The 21573-nt window shown below is 36.1% G+C and overlaps 1 protein-coding gene and 1 long non-coding RNA gene across 2 annotated transcripts; one reads left to right on the forward strand and one right to left on the reverse strand.

Moving 5' to 3' along the window:
- Positions 1-1214: 1214 nt before the first annotated feature.
- On the reverse strand, positions 1215-5684 carry LOC147492139 (uncharacterized). Its single transcript, XR_015199832.1, has 2 exons — positions 5542-5684; positions 1215-1544 (listed from the first exon to the last, which is right to left on the reverse strand). It is a non-coding gene; the product is annotated as an uncharacterized LOC147492139 (long non-coding RNA).
- Positions 2899-5643, forward strand: LOC147492140 (transcription factor bHLH95-like). The gene is made up of 3 exons (XM_086565270.1): positions 2899-3255; positions 4271-4729; positions 4993-5643. The coding sequence occupies exons 1-3, from the start codon at positions 2899-2901 to the stop codon at positions 5086-5088; spliced, it is 912 nt and encodes a 303-aa protein (XP_086421396.1). The 3' UTR covers positions 5089-5643.
- Positions 5685-21573: the final 15889 nt, after the last annotated feature.

The following is a 21573-nucleotide window of genomic DNA, read 5'->3' on the forward strand; positions in this document are numbered from 1 at the left end:
GATCCTTCAAAAGATTTAAAAATTGCCATCACCCCAATCTGGAGAGAAGCTAATTTTTCTGCAGACACAGCTGCAACGCTTGGATCCAGGCTCACTGATAGCCCAAGTAGAATTGAAGATGGAAGGCCCAATTGGATAACAAGATGGGAACATCCAGATTTACACTACTATAGGTTCAGTTAATTTTGATTTCGTTAATATTTGAGCACTGTTTAGTTGATGAACAAGTTCCAAATTGAGTGAGGCGTGAATTTGTCACAGCCCACTATCTTCGTACACTTCAAGTTCCAAGTCTAACATATATATATGTCGCTTATCTAGCAAATATAAAAGGTAATTGATTTGTTTAATAGTACTATGCCTTAACCACTTTTCAGGGCATAACAGTGGCTACAGGTCAACATGAATGTATCATACATCCTTCATCCTTAAGGAGTATGTTGAGTCTAGCGCAACTATTGGACGAGTGAGCCTGCTTCATTTTGGAGATGATTCTAGTCATCCCATCGCATGGTAAATATGAACTCTTATGTTACTAAGAAACATTAGCTTTGTGACTGGTTCAAATTTGGGTAACCCAAGCTTAGGAGTTGGGAATATTGTGACTGAGCCTGCGCTGACCTTCCAACTAGCCCCCGCACCCTTATTCAGAATCGAGACCAGGTGAGTGGAGCTCAAAGTGTGGGCGAGGAAGCGAGGCCGATGTTGGGCTGGGGAAGCCACGTTGTAGGATGAAGCAGAAACCGCGTTTGGAAAGGTGATGATTACAAAAACGTCAGCCCACCCGAAAGAGAGAATCTGAGTCCGGAAACACAGAATTAAAGATGCCTCACGACAAGCATCCTATTTGTTGTTTTATTTCACTCTGCACCAAAAGCCAAAAACGGCTCTTACATTCAAATCATTACATTCTGTCTCCCTCTCTAACAGATAGATAGTTATTCTCTCTCCCTATGGCTCACCAAACAAACCTTTATTTTCGATATACAGAATATTGGACTTTCAAAAGAAAAATGTATACAGGATATAGAAAATATTTATGGGACAAATTCCTTCAAATCAGCTTAGCAGCTAATATGAATTTTCATTCTAATAAAGTTTCAACCAAGTCCTTTTAAAATGAGTGAAAAAAAAATTCTCCAGATTAGTTAGACTGGATAGAATTAGGCATAGCATTCATATGAAAGTTGGAGTCCACGCGTGCTCCAACTATGTTCGAAAGCCGGGCTCTTTGATATTGATAATATTACGCGGTCACTATAAGTTCTAGAATTAAATTCTTATAAGAATGAAGACTGATACTACTCAATATATATCATACATTCAGACTCATACATTCAGTATCGAAACCAAAAAAAAAACATTCAGACTCATACATATGAAGGTTGCATGTGTGTCTATACAGCTGTGTGGAGTAGCACAGAAGGCAAGCATGGCAGGTTAAAGATATGGTAGGAGGCGTTTCAAGGACAGTGGAGTTAGTTTTAGAATGATGATGATATCACAGAGCAAAGAGCTCGAGTAGCTTTTTGGAATCTGCAAGTCTGCAACGTCAAATGAGCAAGTTACAGTCTTACTTCTATTTCCTATTACAGCACACAAGAAGTTACTACTAATAAGAGAATGGATATAAACTCGGCTTATGTAGGTAAGCAGTTTCTAGTGTGTGTATCTGTTGTTTGGATTTCTTATCTTAAGATCAAAAAGAAAGTAGTGAGAAAGGGGTAGAGCCGCAGTTTTGAGTGCCAGATATCTTAACTGCCAAATCATGACAAGCCTACGTTTCTTAAATCGGCAAACATTGTCTTTCATACCCCTTCCCCTTGCACTCGAATTTAATATCAAATTCCAGTATATATATGCTACATATATACACTTAATAGTTTGCTTCACATTATAGCTTCTGCAGTTTAACAGCTTAACCTTGCATATTTGGTACGCAAAACTTTATCATTCTAAAAGTTGATTATGATGTACAGTATATGCATTCCCTAAAGGAAGTATATTTTTGTTCTAAATCGTAAGAAAAACATTAAAAGGCGACAATTCTTAAGAACGATACTTACTAACTAACTAAAATTATTTCAAATTTCTCAATAAAAATTTCTTGTCAATCTTAAGATAAAAGGGAATCTTTGTTGAGAGTAATTGAGTATCAATATTCGACTGCATACAGTTCATACTAATCATTAGTACCACTGGCATTGTCAGACTTAGTTGTCAGTCTCTGGTGTTTTAAACGGATGAAGAAAATGTCTGAAACTCCTCAAAGTATAAAACTTAAGATTCTTTTACGCTGTAAAATTTAGTTTGAATGAATTTAAGGAGAGTATTACAATTTTCTTTCAATATACATTATACAGCCAAATAATGTATGACATGAACACCTTATATCCTAGATCAGAGCCTTAAAATTTCAACTATTTTTTATTGAAGCTAGGGCACAGTCAATCTGAACACCTGATGGAAGCTAAGATTGAAGAAATTAACAACAATCATATCTCACAAAGTTGTATCAAGCGAAGACTCATTTAAGAATGCTTTGCAGCCAAAAAAATCTTATTTATGAAGGATTAAAGGGAATCCCCTTTTAGTAGTTTTGGAATTGAATTGTGTTATTTAGTTAGCCAAATATGTGAAGGGACCTACATAGAGAAATTTATGAGAACGCGTCGCTATCGGTTTTTGTAATGAAGCTAATAACGGCATTGTCTTATGATTGTATTTTGGGCTCTTTCTTGCAGTCTCTGCATCTCAACAACACTTGGCCACCTTTTTAAGCAAAACGTTCCCTCAAACACCCTTCCTCTCTTCTTAAGGCCTATAAAACCACCACCCCTATCTCTCTCTTTCCATCACTCTTAGCTGTTCTATCTTTCTTCAAAAGTTGAAATAACTATGAGTGATGAGTTAGACCAAAGTAATTTTTTGTGGGAAAGCAATTCATGGGCTTTCTCAAATTCAGATAATTCAGGTGGTAGTAACGATCTAAAAGGCAAAAAATCACTACTTCCAAGCTCAAACAGTCTGACACCAACGCCCACTCCCACGCCGACAACCACACCATCAACACCGGCGGGTCCAAAGCGAAGCCGTAATGGGGATGCAAAGAATGGGAAAAGTAGTGGTGGCGGTGGTGAGGGTGGGGGTGAATCAGATCATGAGATACATATATGGACTGAGAGAGAAAGGAGGAAAAAGATGAGAAACATGTTTTCTAATCTTCATGCTTTGCTTCCTCAACTCCCTCCTAAGGTAAAACAAAGATAGAATTTCAAGCTTTAGCATAGATTCTGGTGACTCTATGTAGCAGCTCTCTATATTGCTGCTTGTTTTCAGTGAAAAAGGGCTGTCACTTTCTTTGTGATTCCTAGAAATATGCTACATAACAAAGAGAATCTTCTGACTTGACACATAAGATATGAGGCTTAAATAGAAAAAAAAAAAACTTAGTGCTTTTATGTTCATTGAACATATAAAGTAAGATTTATATCTATTTCCTAGAGCTTATATATCTCCATGAAAATCCCTTTTTGCTACTTCATTAGCCCAAGTACTAATTCAAATCTTCTAATTTATAGACCCTTATGGTTCTAAAGAAAAAGGAAAGAACAAACTCTTCACAAAAGAGGAGGGGATCCAGGATGCTCGATCTACAAAAGATTGTAGCATGCAGCAGAACACAGATCTTCCTTTTCATTTCTGCTCCTTCTTTTGTTAGGAAGGCACTAATTATACTCTCATTCATTTTAGTTTTGTTAAATCTAGGTAAGCAATATCTAAGGTAGTATTTTTCTCATTAAAACAGTTTTTGAATTGACATTTTACAGCTTATAGAGGTCCGCTTTAGGAGACCCCCCCTCCTCTCTTCCCCCAACACACAGACACACACATCCAAAAAAAGTGGCATATATATACATATGATTGTCTTTGTGCTAGTATGATAGTATCCATCAAACCCTTCATAATTCCTCCCTTTTCTTGTTTTAAGCTTACTGGTCTGACACTAATAATCACTTACCACTCAAGCTTTCACTGAAACCGGTTGGGTTTTAGATGTAACTCCTTTATTTCTTTATTATTTATTTATTTTTCTAATGTGGTTATTAGTTTTCAACAAACAAAGAATGGTAATGGTTAGTGCTTTTTTAGATTGTCTTTCTGGTATGTTTTTATGTACATTTTTGACCATGTAAATCATTTGTTTCTATATATAGATACAGTGCATAACTTTAATTTCATTCTTTTGATCATCTACTGAAATTTATAGGCCGATAAATCCACAATTGTTGATGAAGCTATTAATTATATCAAGACCCTCCAGCTCACACTTCAGAAGTTGCAAAAGCAAAAACTAGAAAGGATGCGAGGGGCTGCAGCCATTGACTATGATCCATCATTGATGGTGACACCAAATCTGCTAACCTATAATTCATCAAGAGAGGCATATTTGGCTGAGCAGGTTTCTTCTATGAATTTAGGCATGGTGGCAAATTCGTCCAACTCACTCCAAGTTGTGCCTAGCATTCCTATTTGCTTTCAGACATGGTCTTCTCCTAACGTTGTTTTGAATGTGTGTGGTGAGGATGCGCAAATTAGTGTTTGTGCTCCAAAGAAGTCAGGGCTCTTTACTACTATTGTGTGTGTACTAGAGAAGCATAAAATTGATGTGGTCACTGCTCAAATTTCCTCTGATCTCTACAAGAACATGTACACTATCCACGCCCATGTAAGTCCTATATCTTATTTTATTCTTCTCCTTTTGTGTCTGTGTATGGAAAAGTAGATATACAATGTCATTGAATACTCACGATATATACCAACAAATTACATGCATGGTGCTCACGATATAAACTATAGACCTTATGGTTTATAGGATTGTCAAGTTAAGATACATGTATAGCTTGGTCTAACTAAAAAGTTAGTGTTTACAACATTTTGTTTATTAGTTGTACCAACTTTCTAAATTCTATTTCGTGGTGTTTTGAACAGGCAACCAGTGTCTCTGATCAATTCCAGCAGGCATTACCGGTCGAGGAAACATTCAAGTTGGCAGTTGGAGAGATGATGTTTTGGATATCATCGTAATGATAGAAAGTAGCAATAGCCTTTACATCCATAGGGTGTAGTGATGAAGAGATTGTCTATTACCATTTCAAAGAGTGGGAAATTAGTAGTATACTGGTGAATGGTATGTGTGAGTTAATTCTCCACATAGTAGGAAGTCTCTTATCAGCTTTAAGTTTTAATCAAAAAAATAAAAATTGTGTCTTACGAAAAATACACATCAGTGTCATAATTATGACTACATTTACATTCTAGTCAAATTTGTTCGAGTTTCCATCTGAGTTTTCTGCTTCAGTTTCAACAACAATTTAACTTGGTGCAAGCAATAGTGAAACGCACAATCTAAAGGAAACACAGATGCATAATCACAAGGCTTGCCATAACAAGTAAGTAAGTAAAAGCATGCATAATCACACATTCACACTTACACGAGCAGCATTTATAAAGATAAGAAGATTGAGTCTCGAATAGCACCTCTATAGATTCAAAGTTCAAAGTTGAAGGCTCCAATAGTCCAGTGTATTGCCCATCTCCCTAAATACGTTTTTTTGTCTGAAGAATATCGCTTTGAAAAGTAAAACTGATGTTGAAATATATCGAAAATTTAGACACTCGTGGAAGAACGTGATGAAACGAAAACACGGATTTTTCGGAGACTGACTTGGAAAGTATCGTGTGCCCAACGTTTATCCTGTCAAAATATCAATGCTATCATATTCTTTTTTGGGGGATTTTTTTACACATTGGTCCTACTACTAGTGGGGGCGTGAGCGGAGAATTAGAAGGGCACGGAGAGTGGAGAGGGAGACAAAGAGAAGAGATGAGGACAGACATAAACCAACCTAATCACAACGGTTCGCTCTACTCACTTGATTACTACTAGGTAATCACCCTGTCCTATGACAAGGCTTGTTAAATTTAGTTAGGAACTTTATCTTCATAGCCTGGACATCACTAAGTTAGGGATAACGGGATCTCTACTTTGCATGTTTCCAAATGTGTTGACTACTTGACTCAAGGAAAAGAGAAATGTAAAAATAAAAGACTGCCCATATAACTATGTTGAAAATTTACAAATTAAAAATATATATATATTGACATTGAATAAAATATTCGTTAAATTTCACTATGTCTTAACTTTCTATATTAATGGGCCATTTCACGAAACAAATCTTCAACAAAAATGGACTGCATCATTTATCGCATGAACTTACTGCTCTAAGTCAGTTATTGTGCAAAATCTTTGTCAAATATAATCTACTTGAGCTATGACCTGCAACCCTAAAAATTCAAAACTAATAACATCACAATATCACTCATCACAAAGTCACTCCATTAACACCTGTTAGAAAATTGAATTTGCACAAATCCATTAAAATATGAATGAGTAGTTTGTTTCCCAAGTTACCCCACTTGAGATGAAATGGGTTTTTCTTGAAACAGTATGTAAAGTGAGAAAAACTTTTTCAAAAGGATGCACTTGTTCGAAACAGTGCATTATGTAAAAAAGGTGCGACCTTTCGAAATGTGCACTGGTTCGAAACAGTGCATCATGCTGAAAAGATGTGACCTTTCGAAATAGGCACTAGTTTGAAACAGTGCTTTATGCCGAAATGGTGTGTCTTTTCGAAACATGTGACTTTTCAAAGAGTTGCTTACTTTTTCCCAAGAGTCACTGTGTTATTTCAAAGAGGCACCACTCACCTATAATAGTGGATGAATTTGGAGAGAAAGACACACCATATCACACAGAGTTCTGCTCTTTCTCTTCTCCCTCTGTTCTTAGTCAAATACTATGTTGTGTTCGCTGATTCTATAGAATTGAAGTGCTAACTTTCTATAGAAGGAAATCCGTTCTATCTTGGGAGACAGTTTCCCATCAACCTTCAAGCACCGTGAGGGGGAAAATCTGTCTTAAGGACATATTGTATCTACACTAGGCTCGGATTTAATTAATTAAGAAGTACAAGACACTTACAAGACAAAAGGTTTGTATAGTTTGGTAATTGGTAAAGAGTAAGTACAATTAAGTTGTATATTCCTAACAACTTAAGACAGATTCCTTTTCCATCCTTTTCTTTACCGAATAGAATTTGTTTATGTTTTCTTCTCTTTTTTGGTTTAAGGGAATAATAAAGTGTAGTTGTATTTCAGAATATGGCAACACCACCAGTTACTCGTGCTGTTACTATTCCTATTCCTATTGTTTTCCATTATGTTCCTCAAGGGGAGAAGCCTGAAAAGTTCAATGGAACTGATTTCAAGCACTGGCAATAGAAGATGCTCTTCTATCTGACCACCCTGAACTTGGCAAGGTTTCCATGGGATAAAGCTCCTGATGTAGTAAGTCCTGATGAAACCGACAAAGAGAAGGTTTTGGCCAAGGATGCTTGGTTTCATGCTGATTTCTTGTGTAGAAATTATGTCCTTAGTGGGTTGGCTGACTCATTATACAATGTATATAGTGTGTTCAAGGCTGCTAAGGAACTTTGGGATTGGATTGGACAAGAAATACAAGAGTGAAGATCTTTGGCATGAAGAAATTCATAGTTGGCGATTTCTTGATTTCAAAATGACGGATAGTAAGACCGCCATAAAGCCAAGTCCAAGAACTTCAAGTAATCCTCCATGATGTCATTGCTGAAGGAATGACCCTAGGAGAATCTTTCTAAGTGGCTGCTATGATTGAGAAATTACCACCATCTTGGTAGGATTTTAAGAACTATCTTAAGCATAAACGCAAAGATATGAATCTTGAAGAACTGATTGTCCGTCTAAGGATAGAGGAAGATAACCGCCTATCTGAGAAGAAGGGCAACAATCCCATGGTGGCAAAGACCAATGTTGTGGAAGGATCAAGTGCTAAGGGAAAGAGGAAGCGCCAAGACAAAGCTCAAGGCGAAGAGAGTAGTACACTTACTAAGTTCAAGGGCAAGTGCTATAAATGTGGGAAGGCTGGACATAAGGCAAGTGAATGTCGCAAGCCAAAGAAGTATAAGAAGCAAAAGACTGAAGCAAATGTGACAATAGACACGCTTTCTGATAATGTTAATGACATGAACCTATATGTTGTGGTTTCTGAATGTCTCATGATTAGAAATGAAAGGGAATGGTGGGTGGATACTGGTGCTACTCGCAACATATACTCCAACAAGTCGATGTTCACCACTTATCATGCTGTGGAAAAGGAAGAACAACTCTTTATGGGAAACTCTTCTACGTCCAAGGTTGAAGGAAAATGAAAGGTGGTGATGAGGTTGACTTTTGGGAAGGAACTAACTCTGAATGAGGTGCTCTATGTGCGACATTCGCAAGAACTTGTTTTCGGTCATTTTGCTAAGCAAGAATGACTTTAAGTTAGTCTTTGTTTCTGATAAATTTGTACTAACTAAGAATGATGTATTCGTGGGAAAGGGCTATCTTCAGGATGGGCTCTTTAGGATATCTTGTTTTACTATTGCGCCAAAGAGCACCAATAAAGTTGAATATTCTGTTTACTTGATTGAGTCTTCACATGTATGACATGGTAGATTAAGACATGTTAATTATGATACCTTGCGTAGATTAATTAATTTGGACTATATACACTATACCAAAACAGGACATTCCTAACGGTCAGAAACCGTTACTAAAAATATTTGTAACGGTTTTTTTGCGTCACAGTTTTGGCGTTTCTAATTCGTTATTAATATTCGTAACGGTTTAAAACCGTTACAAAATTATTTATTGTAACAGTTTTTTTCCGTAACTAAAAATATTTGCTAACAGTTTTATTTTCTTAATTGTGTTACTCTTTTCTAACAATAGTAACGCTTTTTGACCATTACTCTTTTCTAACAATAGTAACAATTTTATAGAATTAGTAACGTTTTTTTGTGTTACTCTTTTCCAACAACAGTAACGGTTTTAGAAAGTTAGTAACGTTTTTTTGTGTAATTGATTTATAGAATTAGTAACGTTTTGGTAACGGTTTTGTTGCTTAGTAAGTGTTACTTATTACAAAGCTTAGTTACGGTTTTTCACCATTACAAAACTATTTCATATGTAAAAAAAATAATTTCCCCCAAAACCACCCTTTTTGGGAGACTACTAACCTGCATAAAGATGCCCCCACTTATTGGGTATTCTACAATCGTCCATAACATAAACAAGAAATCTCACAAGTACATCCAATCACATAATCTTTTATTAAAATAACATCACCAAAACGTCTTTTCATAAATAGCACTTGCCACGAATGAAATATACATTGTTTTCCAAATCAATGAGACTTGTCCCTAAACTCAAGCTCTCACGTCATTTGTATAGAACTCCCACCTTCAATAGTTGCAAGCATCAGGAGATGACTTTGGGATAATATCATCAGAAAAGTCATTTTCATCATATACACCGATAGAAATAAATAAAAAAGAGTCAGGCAGTAGAAAACAAATATGTATAGATATATACTTATATCTTATTCTTAAGTACATAATTTAGAAAAGAGAGTATGGTAGTAGACTAGTAGCAATAAAAGCATAGTATTGAAAGTTTATGTAACGCCCCAAAACCCTATAACCTTGTCAGACACCTTGACGAAAGACATAAAATTTTGGCAGAATCTCCTCTGTATTTTCAACATTTCATAGACATAAATCCTGTCATAACCTGAAAATCAAATAATATACTTTAATTTCATAACATATATTAAAACCTCAGACCTCGGTCGTAAACCCAACTACTCAAATTCATATTGATTCGTAGAACCAACTACTTAACTATCTTGACCAATGCCAGTTAAGTCAAATAACTAATCCTCGAATCAAAAGGACACTATAAATTATATACCAAAATTAAAATAAAAACAACATATACATCACTTCCACTTATATTAGGGTTATTTATATACCAAAATTCAAATGAAAACAACATATACATCACTTCCACTTATATAAGTGTTATACACCTCTATTAGTTCCAACCAGAAATACTACACTTCGAATATATATACACCATACCTTCACACTACTCACATGTAAGAACCCATCTTCCAAAACAAAACTCATGAATATTCCAACATCCACATACAATTGTCACATATGAAACGAAAGAAACCCACATAAGGATCTTACCTTTCATTAACTACTAGATCTCATGTTGCTGCTCTCCATCTACGTTCCAATACGGAACACTAAAGCTAGTTCCCTAACAAAATAACTAAAGTAACATATACGCGATTATACAATATAACTACATTCAACTTTACTTTTATCTTTAACCGAGTTAATTTCATAGGGTAGACACAACACAAAAAGTCAAAACCAGCACATTCGCTTTATCAAAGACAAAGATCAAACCATGCTTGCTCAGTCAAAACCCACAAAATAATTACACCAAAAGAAATGACATTGTCATGCTAGCCTATTCATGATTATGCAAGTACAAGGTCAATCTAAAGGTAAAAAGAAAGATACACGAGAGAATGCTGGAAACATAATATATTAAAATTACCGGTTCCATGAGATAACATTCACATCTGCTTTATGTGCCTTAATAGAAACTGCATGTGTTTTTCCCGAACGGGTATCCTATATGGCAACATACCATCCACAAAACATGGCATAAAAACATCAGCCGGTAGGGCTCCTTTGCTTGAAGGATTTAGACAACTTTTAGAACGGAATAGACTTCAAATTGAGGACTTACGGCATTAAACACCCACACAAAAAAAAGGAATAAGTTTTGCTAATCAACTTAGAGTGTACCTAGAGATCCTCAACACTTCCGGCATGCCTAACAAAAGGAGTAGATTCTACTTTCCATGTTCCACTAGACAAAAACTCCCACAAATGAATAACCTTCTTGCAATCCCCTTCAGACATGAAAAAATAAGAAAGAAAATAGTAGCAGTGTTAGTTTTGAGTAGATTGTTTTGTGGCATCGTAATTCAAATACACTAGTATATTGCATTGCAGTGGGGGTATGAGCGGAGCGGGGAAGATTTTTTTAGGGGGGGTTCAAGAATATGAAATGTCCATCTTACTTAGGTTTAAACAGTTTTTATACTTTCATACATAGTTTAACTGGATGGGATTGGAATATCAATAAGCTACAAAGAAATCACGAACATAGCTTAAGGAGTTTTCCAGCACCCATAACAAAACCAGCATTAATGTTTCCAATTCCACTGGAGAAATTGGCCAAATGCACCAGCATTACATGTGTGTGAATCAGTACCAAGCGGGACCTTCAAGCAAATTAAATAAAGTCATAAAAGGGACCACAAAAATAAAATAAGCCTATTAGGAGAGATAGAGAGAGGCACCTCCCTAGACCTACAATGATGACATACCTTTATAATCCGGGTTAGCCTGCAATACGATTGAAAAAATACTTGATAAATACCAACATAATATTAAATTCACTTAGCTGGAAAGATCAATGGCAAGTTCACAACCAAAACAAGAGATAACACATACCCTGAAATCACCAAGATCCTTGATATCTTACTCTCCACAAAAGTCCCACAAGATGTCCACGTTACGGTTCGCACACTCATCACTTGTGAATATATAATGATCAGGTATTACTATGATCTTTTGGTGATCCCATACCTGAAACCAAAGACAAAAAAGTTAAGGCATAATATAAAGAGATGAATAAGTTCAGTGGTGATAACTTCTTGATGGGTTCTATAATCAGAAATCATAAAATGAATGATCAATATCAAGTATAAGTAAGTTGCAACAACAACAAAAGGTATGAATTTCTGATGCAGTTAGTATGTGCACGGATGTGATACACTGGCACAAGTTATACACCTGTTTTTTTTTATACATGTGTTGTAAGTAAGTGTGAGAAAGATAATGGGAGACATGTTGTAAGTAAGTGTGAGACGATCAAGCATGTCTCCAGCATTTCTGCTGGAGCTATCCATAGCATACATTCTTACCCCTTGCTCACTTCATGCGTGCTCCAAGACTGCATTGAACATAACCTGAATCGCAGTGTGAAAACCACACACATATTAGTATGGCAGATGATGAGATTGGATTTGATAGGTGTTAATAATATAAAGAAACATGGATATACAAGCAACAGGAAGCACAACTGCTATGTACTACTTATAATTGATAAACCAAGAAGCGGCTGAGCATACTTGGCCACACATGTCAATGACTAGTTAGGAACCCAGAAATGAACATTCTGGGAGAAGAGAGAGAGAGAGAGAGAGACGTGATCAAACAATGGTGTGGGTATTTAGAAATGGTATTATGATATGCATCCCCCAACTGTCAAACAATCCACTAAACTACTAAAGGCACATTTGAAAGGCAACATATTAGATAGAGAAAAGCTATGAATCATTCATGTACTAATATTGAGTAATTTGAAGGCCGGGAAATCAATAGATAATGTGGCCTAGGCAGAAGCCAGTAACAGGATCACCAAATAAATAAACTTGAAAACATACTAGTGAACGATTTGAATGTCTACGCATCAGAGAAGGTGGTCATTGCCTGTTGGTCGAATAGAACACACAAACAGGATCTCTAGAAATACAGCAAAAACCCCGAAGTATTTCCTAGCAGCTCTAATTTTTCCTGAAGTATATATTCATTTAACAATCCCGTACGCCTTTTAATGCAACGAGTAACGGAACTAATCAGTTCATTATAAATAGAAAGAAGCTGAGAATTAGACAGCATCCAGCGGTGATCACCGAGCATCAGGCTTACACTTCTCATAAATTCAAATTGAAGAGAGTACCATAGACCATATACACCAAGAAATAATCAAGGATATATAGAAAAATGAATAAAATATATACACATCCCTTTCTAAGGATAATATTATTTCTCTTTACCAGCTTGAACTTCCTTTCTCGGGTTGTTCTTTTAACAATGTAGCTTTCGTTAGCAATGTGTACAGTGCTAACTCAAACCTTTGAAAAATCAAAAAGTTGTCCGGATTAATCATTTCCAGAGAAATTATAGCTGTAGTTGATAAAATTCAAGTAAGACCCCGTTAATATGTTACCTTTTCTCCTCAGTAGGAGCCCACAATTCATCTGATGTGAGCAATGCATGCAAAGTTTGAGCAAAAAGTCTGGGCAGTACCTATCAGGAGCCCTATGTTAACCATGCCGAATTTAACATTAATAGTTAGTATCCATACATTAATCAAATAACAAACCTGAACTTGTAAAGAATGAAGTGATATCAAATAGAAATGTCTCGAAAACGGTGGAAATATGAAATAATTGCCAACTGAGTAAAACTTCCGGCTATGCTTTCTTTTTAAGAGTAAAATATTGCCTATCTTATAATCGGACGATGATATATCGGATTTCAACTAAACTACTATTAAGAAGGTATTATTTCTTAAGAACCTTTAGATGCAAAAAATTCCCATTAAGCTCTTTAAATAACTATTGAAAGATGGACTTGAAACTGGCGACATTAACATATTATGTGCTGATTGCCTGACCGTTAAACTCGGAGCATGACTAGAGCTGCCATAGGAACCAAATAGTAGCAATCATGGGGAGAAATTATATTAATCAGCTAGGCTTTAAGCTCCCTCATGTATGGCTTGAGTTGAGCCTAACACATGGACTTTGATTTTTATGGGTGACGTGGACTACACATAGGCCCTTTTTGAGAAACACTGCAACAACCTTCTCTAATACCAGTCTGAAGTTTCAGAGTTTTAGCTCATATGTGGCCAAGCTAGGCTTTAAACTCCATACATGAGATTAATAATCTCAACACTGATCATTTGACATTCTTTTTTTCTTCTATTTTTTATATGTCATAAACAGCATAACACCTCTTGTAGAATTTATTAAAAAAAACCTTAAGAAGACGACTTGCAATTATTCAACTCCATGAACAAATTACTATTCACACTCATTCATTACCTCCTTCAACTCCATGACACCACTTTGACAAAGATAACCCCGACAAGCATTTCGACACGTTCTCCATGTATACCATAGTCTTGACTCTCTGCGAATAATACCTAAATCATAGATTTAAAGAGGTAAATGTGTATATTAAAACTAGATAAAAACATATGGGACTGAACAAAGACAATAATAAGCGGGGCTCTTACTTGATCACGCTTAAGAAGTTTGGCGTCCATAATTCGATATAATAAAGTCGGTGTAAATAGTACACAAATTCTGCAAGATAAGCCCTTAAGTTAAAAAGCTAAAAACAAAAGCAAATTCCCATTATGCACAAGCAGAGGTATGTAAATACCGAAGATCAAGAAACGATGCAACAACAAGAACACGAAATGCATTACTATTATTAAGCTTTGGGTAATGCCCATATAAATATGCCAAAGCCAATGCAATCGCTTCCCTGTTAATGTTATCATCATCAACTAGCATCATTTCTCTTTCAAAGGTAAAATTACAAAAATAAAGAAAGAGCACAACTACAAGCTGGAAATCTGCCCATTCGCAGAAAAGACCACCAAATTTACTAGATTTAATTTAAAAATATTATAAAGGGAAAAAAAAATCATACCTTTACAACAAATCGTAGTATAACACTGAACCAAGACTAGAAAGCTACTAAACAATTCGTGAATCGCAGGATTACTACACAATATTGGAATAAAACGAAGAAAGAAAGAGGTTAGTTTACTTAAAAAACGAAATTCATTAGTTTTAAATGAGAGCAGTGAGAGAGCACAAGCGTTAAAACCGTAGGTAATAAAAGGAAGAAAAAAGGGAAAGGAGTACTTACGACAGCAGTGGGAAAGCACGAGCATCGAAACCCTAGATTTTAAGAGATTTCAGAGAGGGTTAAGAGTGAGAGAGAGAGGAGCTTTTATTTTAGTTTGAAAGTTTTTTTATTTTCTTCCCATAATTTCCCTCGTTCCCAAATTTCTAATTTTTAGTTTATTTTTATTTTTTTTTTACATTGTTAACGTTTGCCTAACGATAAAATCTCGCGACCAAAAAACATAAAACCGTTAGGAATTAATTCAAATCTCACGGGCAATTAAACTAACACTTTATCATCATTCCTCACGGTAACAAAGTAGTAGGAATGCACTAACGGTAAAAAACTGTTACAAATTAAAAAATGTGTGCGTTACTAATATCCTTTTTTGGTGTAGTGATACCAAAGATAAAAATAGACCCACACCATAAATGTGAAACTTGTGTAGAATCCAAATTGATCAGATCATCCTTTCATTCCATTGAAAGAAGTATTGAACTTCTAGACTCAATATATACAGATATATGTGATCTTAAGTACGTACAAACTAGAGGTGGTAAAAAGTATTTCATTACTTTTATTGACGATAACACTAGATATAGTTATGTTTACTTGTTGAGAAGTAAAGATGAGGCAATTGAAGTGTTCAAACACTATAAAAATGAAGTTGAAAATAAACTAAGCAAAAAGATTAAGGCTATAAGGAGTGATAGAGGAGGTGAATATGAATCACCTTTTGAAGGTTTATGTTCTGAACATGGAATCATTCATCAAACTACGACTCCTTATTCACCTCAATCAAATGGTATTGCGGAACGCAAAAACCGAACTCTAAAAGAGATGATGAATGCTATGTTGTTAAGTTCGGTTTACCCAGAATTTGTGGGGAAGCTTTGCTTTTTCGCTAATTACATTCTCAACAAGATTCCTAACAAGAAGACGCTTAAAACACTATACGAAGTGTGGAAAGGTCATCAGACTTCCTACAAATTCTTAAAAGTGTGGGGGTGTCTTGCTAAAGTGGAAGTCCCTAAACCTAAGAAGGTGAAGATAGGACCCAAGACTATTGATTGTGTATTCATTGGATATACAAACAATAGTAGTGCATATCGTTTTATGGTTCATAAATTAGAAATTCAAGATATACATGTTAATACGACTATTGAGTTAATGAATGCTTCATTCTTTGAAAATATGTTTTCGTATAACATGTGTATAGAGCCAAGTTCAACAAAGAGAACTTTAGATGCTACAATTAGTAACCATCCTAAGCTACACAAAGCGAAATTGAGGAGGAACCTAGACGTAGCAAAAGGTCAAGGACGTCAACGTCTTTTGGACCTGATTTTCTAACATACTTGTTGGAAAATAATCCTCCAACGTTCAAGGAGGCAATGTCATCTCCAGAAGCTACTTATTGGAAAGAAGCAATAAATAGCGAGATTGAATCCATAATACAAAATCATACATGGGAATTGGTGGATTTACCACTAGGTTCCAAGACTTTGGGATATAAGTGGATATTCACAAAAAAATTTAAGACTGATGGATCAATCGACAAGTATAAAGCTAGATTTGTGGTTAAAGGCTTTAGACAAAAGGAAGGATTAGATTATTTTGACACTTATTCTCGGTTACAAGAATAACTTCCATAAGGATGCTAATAGCAATAGTATCAATACATGAATTTGAGATACATCAAATGGATGTAAAGATGTCATTCTTGAATGGTGAGTTAGATGAAAAAATATACATGGAACAACCCGAAGGGTTTATTGCTCCTGGACAAGAAAGGAAAGTTTGCAAGCTTGTTAAATCCTTATATGGATTAAAAGCAAGCACCTAAGCAATGGCATGAGAAATTTGACAATGCAATGTTATCAAACGGTTTCAAAATAAACGAGTGTGACAAGTGTGTCTATGTCAAAACACTCAAAGGGATGTGTCATTGTTTGTCTCTATATAGCGATATGCTAATTTTGGGTAGTAATATGGATGTCATAAAATCTACCAAACAAATGTTGTCTAGTAAGTTTGACATGAAAGATTTAGGTGTTACTGATGTTATCCTAGGAATTAAGATCTCTAGGGCCGGAGGATGAACTTGTTCTATCACAATCTCATTACATTGAGGCGATTCTTGAAAAGCTTAAGAAATATAACATCACACCAAAAGGTCACCGAGTTGGCGTAAATCTTCATTTAGCCAAAAATATTGGAGATAGCATATCTCAACTAGAATACTCTTGTATACTTGGCAGTTTAATGTATGTCATGAATTGTACACGGCCTGACATAGCATACTCTGTGAGCAAGTGACACTCACTCCTTTTTGTGTGTATGGTGTATGGATGATGTAGATAGATGATGATCGTTGAACAAATAGAAGCGTATCAAAACCTAATTATCCCTCAATAAGTAAAGGATGAGTAGGGTATCGTTCCACTTTTAAGTGTATGTTATGTGAAGGACAGGACTGGAAAGGAGGTTTAAGGGATTAAAAACTATGATTATAGAGATTTAGATTCTAATACTAAACTAAACTAAATTAACTAAACTACTGAGAATTTATAAGAGAGGGAATTCAAGATATTAGAATCCACCAATACTTTTAATCTATGACCTTCTGCTTCATGGTTGTTCTTACAAGTAGACTACAATTAGGCAATCGAGCAAGTGTTGATGCCCTTTTGGACGAAACATCGTTAACAATTAACTCTACTTAAGGTTGTTCCTATGTTTATGCTATTAATATCTTCTTTCCTTTTATGTAAGCTCGGGCAGCCATTCAATGTATTACCAAGAGCAACATCAAGGAGTACTTCCTAATAGGGCGGCCATTCAATGAATCACCACTTAAGGCAAACACAAAGAATACTTCCCCTAGGCAGCCACTCCTTGAGATACCCCTTCTAAGGCAACACAAAGAATACTTCCCTAACTCTAAAGAACTATACTACTAGAAGAAAAGTAAAGAACACTAACATGATATTAATATTGCAAAACATAAACCCTATTCTATACTTTCATCCCCTGGTGTGGGCAATTGAACGAATAACTACAAACATAAAGAACTAACCTGATTGAAGAACACAATGAACCAGAAGAATCATTAAACCTTAAGCACTGGCTTCATCTCCTCCCTTGAAGGAGAAGATTAGCCTTCCATAAAGAAGAAAGAACACGAAGAACGAGAAGAAGAAGAGTCGAAGAACATAAGACTAGAAAGACTAATTTATTAAGACTCAGCTAGTTAAAACCGATCTTTTATTATTAATTTCTCTCTGCCTCAAGTTCTGGAGACAAGAATATAAGTGAATTGACAAATTACATGAGGCACTTAGGTCCTCTATTTATAGGGGTTACAATGAGCTCTAGAAGCATTCCAAACCGCCATTTGTTTCCTAATACAAATAGACTTCTTCCAGAGTCCAACTTCATCTCCAAAACTGAGAAGGAATTGGCTACAGTGTTGATTCATGCGTCTGGACACACTATTCATGCATCCCAGACTTAATCAATGCGTCACGGATGCTTTCGATATATCGCCCCCAGACTTGATCAACGCGTGTCGGGCGCTTCGATCTATGCATCCCAGACGCGTAAGCCTATTTTGTCTCTTCTGCTCTATCATTTTATCCTCTTTTGCGGGCTTTGGTCTAAGCAACAAATCCTTTGGCCTTGGGCTTCCAAATAGGCTTTAAAATAGGTCCAAGTCGCATCTTTAATAGCTTCAATTCCTTGGCCTTTTCCATGATTGTCCACGGGCTTCCCATGTGATCCTTAATGCTCCGTATTGCTCTGTTTTACCCCATTTTCTCTAATATTCTACAAAACTCTCTTTTTCACCTGTATAATCTTAAAACATAACTTACAAGCACTATTAGTCCACTAAGATGGCTAAACAAGAGGCATAATCGAGGGTTAAATTGCACTTTTTGAGCACTTATCAGCAAGCTAAGTCGATATACAAGTAATCCTGGCAGAGATCATTGGACTGCCATACTAAGAGTTTTGGGATACTTAAAGTATACTCAAAATTTTGGTCTGCACTATACAAGATATCTAGCCGTTCTAGAAGGGTACTGCGATGCTAATTGGATATCTGACACTAAAGACTTACACTTGGAGGTGCAGCTGTTTCTTGGAAATCCTCAAAACAAACGTGCATAACGAGGTCCACTATGGAATCAGAATTCATAACATTGGACAAAGCTGGAGAAGAAGCAGAGTGGGTTCAAAATTTCTTAGAGGATATTCCAAACTGGGCTAAACACGTGCCGGCGTAGGTGTGTATACACTATGACGTACCTAATCTGCTATTGGTAGAGCCGTTAATGAGTAGCATGTATAGCGGGAAGTCTCGACACATACCGCCGAGACATAACACCGATTAGACAATTGCTCTCAAATGGAGTTATCTCAATCGACTATGTAAGGTCAAAAGATAACATTACGGATCCACTTTACAAAAGGTTTAACAAGAGAGCAAGTTGAAAGATTATCAAAGGGAATGAGCTTAAAGCCTTTGAGATAATCAACCAAGAGTCATCATAATGGAAAAACCAACCTAGTTGACTGGAGATCCTAAGATCTAGATTCAAAGGGTCAATTGAATTATGTTTGTGACTCAGTTAGCACTGGAGAGTAATATTATACTCTAACCCATTCCTATATAAGACAGTGTATATCTGCCGCGAGACCCAGGATAAGTCAAGCTTTAAATGATTTACTATATCTTGGAAAGTTATGTTATCCAAGTGGAGTATTGCGGGGATACTCTTTATAGAAATCACCTATGTTAGTGCGAAGTGGGACCGCTTTTATGAGAATTTTAAAGGCAAATGTCTCAAAAGCACTATCTAAAACAAAAAAGTGTTCAAGGCCAAAATGAACAAAAACGTGAGAACCAACAGTATTCGAGAAGGTACTACGTGAAGATGATTGTCTAGGTTTATACAAACGACTGACAGTTCAAGGACATTAATTGAAGTCTATTGATCGTCCAATTAAATCCGATCGTCTTTCACTAAGGCAAGTTCAAGGCCTCCCATGCTACTTGACCTGATGCGATATGATATCTTTTCATTTGTAAAAGAACAGAAATCCAATGTTTATGATAGAAGAAGCCAAATTTTCATTCATGTGGGGGATTGTTAGAAAAATGAATTTGCACAAATCCATTAAAATATGAATGAGTAGTTTGCCTCCCAAGTTACCCCACTTGAGATGAAATGAGTTTTTCTTGAAATAGTACGTAAAGTGAGAAAAACATTTTCAAAAGGATGCACTTGTTCAAAATAGTGCATTATGCCGAAAAGGTGCGACCTTTTGAAATGTGCATTGGTTCAAAACAGTGCATCATGCCGAAAAGGTGTGACCTTTCGAAATAGGCACTAGTTCAAAATAGTGCTTTATGCCGAAATGGTGTGTCTTTTCGAAACATGTGACTTTTCAAAGAGTTGCTTACTTTTTCCCAAGAGTCACTATGTTGTTTCGAAGAGGCACCACTCACCTATAAATAGTGGATGAATTTGGAGAGAAAGACACACTAGATCACACAGAGTTCTGATCTTTCTCTTCTCCCTCTGTTCTTAGTTAAATACTATGTTGTGTTCGCTGATTTTATAGAATTGAAGTGCTAGCTTTCTATAAAAGGAAATCCGTTCTATCTTGGGAGATAGTTTCCCATCAATCTTCAAGCACCGTGAGGTAGGGGTGGGCAATGGGCCGGGTCGAGCTAGCCCGGCCCTAAACATTTAAAGCCTTTCAATTATTGGGGGCGGTCCGCCTCTAAAGTCCCCAGGGGGCGGGTCATAAGTCTAAATTTCAAGCCACGACCCTACCCTAAGCCCTCTTTAATGGTTTAGGGCGGGTCGGGCCGGGCCTATATATTTTCTTCTTTTTCTTTTGCATCGGTTTTTAAAACTCATTTATATTACAAAAAATTTAAAAGATTTGCAAACTCAAAGTCCCACCACTTTGAAATTTGAATAACAACCAATCTAAAGTAATAATTCTTGATAAGTCTAACAATTTAAAATGCATATCCACAATCTAATAAACTGAAGTACATAGAGACTCATATTTATATTTCAAAATTACGGTTAAAATGCACAAGACACATTTTGGAATGAGCTTTCAATCGACATAAATCCGTTATTTCTTGTACTCAAATCTCACCAAAATTACATTTAACATTGAAGAACACAAAGACAAATAAGAGTATGGAATGAGTTTTTACTGACGTCAACCTATTTTTCATTAGGCTAGTGCCCAGTGCTCATTATTGTTCTTGGCGACTAGGTTAGACGGGGAGTTGTGAGGTGTACGTGAGTTGTGAGATAGAAACAATTAGGTTTACAAGTTTTTATGATATAAGACAAGTTATTAGAAGTACCCATACGGTAAGTGATAAATTACAAATGATAGTGTTATTTTAATTGAAAATATGTAACAAGGAGTTGGATAGTTTTAGTTGTATATTTTATAGTGAAATTATAACTAGGGCTTGGTTAGGGCTTAGTTAGGGTCGGGCCTATATTTCAGAACCTTAGCCCTGACCCTGCCTTAGAAGGCATTAGGGCCGGGTCGGCCCTGCCCTAAACTCTGTGAGGGCTTTAGTTGTAAGGGCTTTATAGGGCTTAGGGTCGGGTTGGTCAGGGCCGGGTTAGGGTCGTTAGGGCCAAATTCTCACCCCTACCGTGAGGGGGAAAATCTTTCTTAAGGACATAGTGTATCTACATTAGGCTCGGATTTAATTAAGAAGTACAAGACACTTACAAAA

Source organism: Coptis chinensis, chromosome 6 (genome assembly GCF_015680905.1).
Source record: "Coptis chinensis isolate HL-2020 chromosome 6, ASM1568090v1, whole genome shotgun sequence".
NCBI classification, from domain to species: domain Eukaryota; kingdom Viridiplantae; phylum Streptophyta; class Magnoliopsida; order Ranunculales; family Ranunculaceae; genus Coptis; species Coptis chinensis.

What these genes read in the sequence shown, in the direction of transcription:
- LOC147492140 (XM_086565270.1), top strand. Translation starts at nt 2,899, where the DNA reads ATGAGTGATGAGTTAGACCAAAGTAATTTTTTGTGGGAAAGCAATTCA. An exon ending in TTCCTCAACTCCCTCCTAAG is followed by an intron (nt 3,256 to 4,270) that starts GTAAAACAAAGA and finishes TGAAATTTATAG; the next exon opens with GCCGATAAATCCACAATTGT. An exon ending in TGTACACTATCCACGCCCAT is followed by an intron (nt 4,730 to 4,992) that starts GTAAGTCCTATA and finishes TGTTTTGAACAG; the next exon opens with GCAACCAGTGTCTCTGATCA.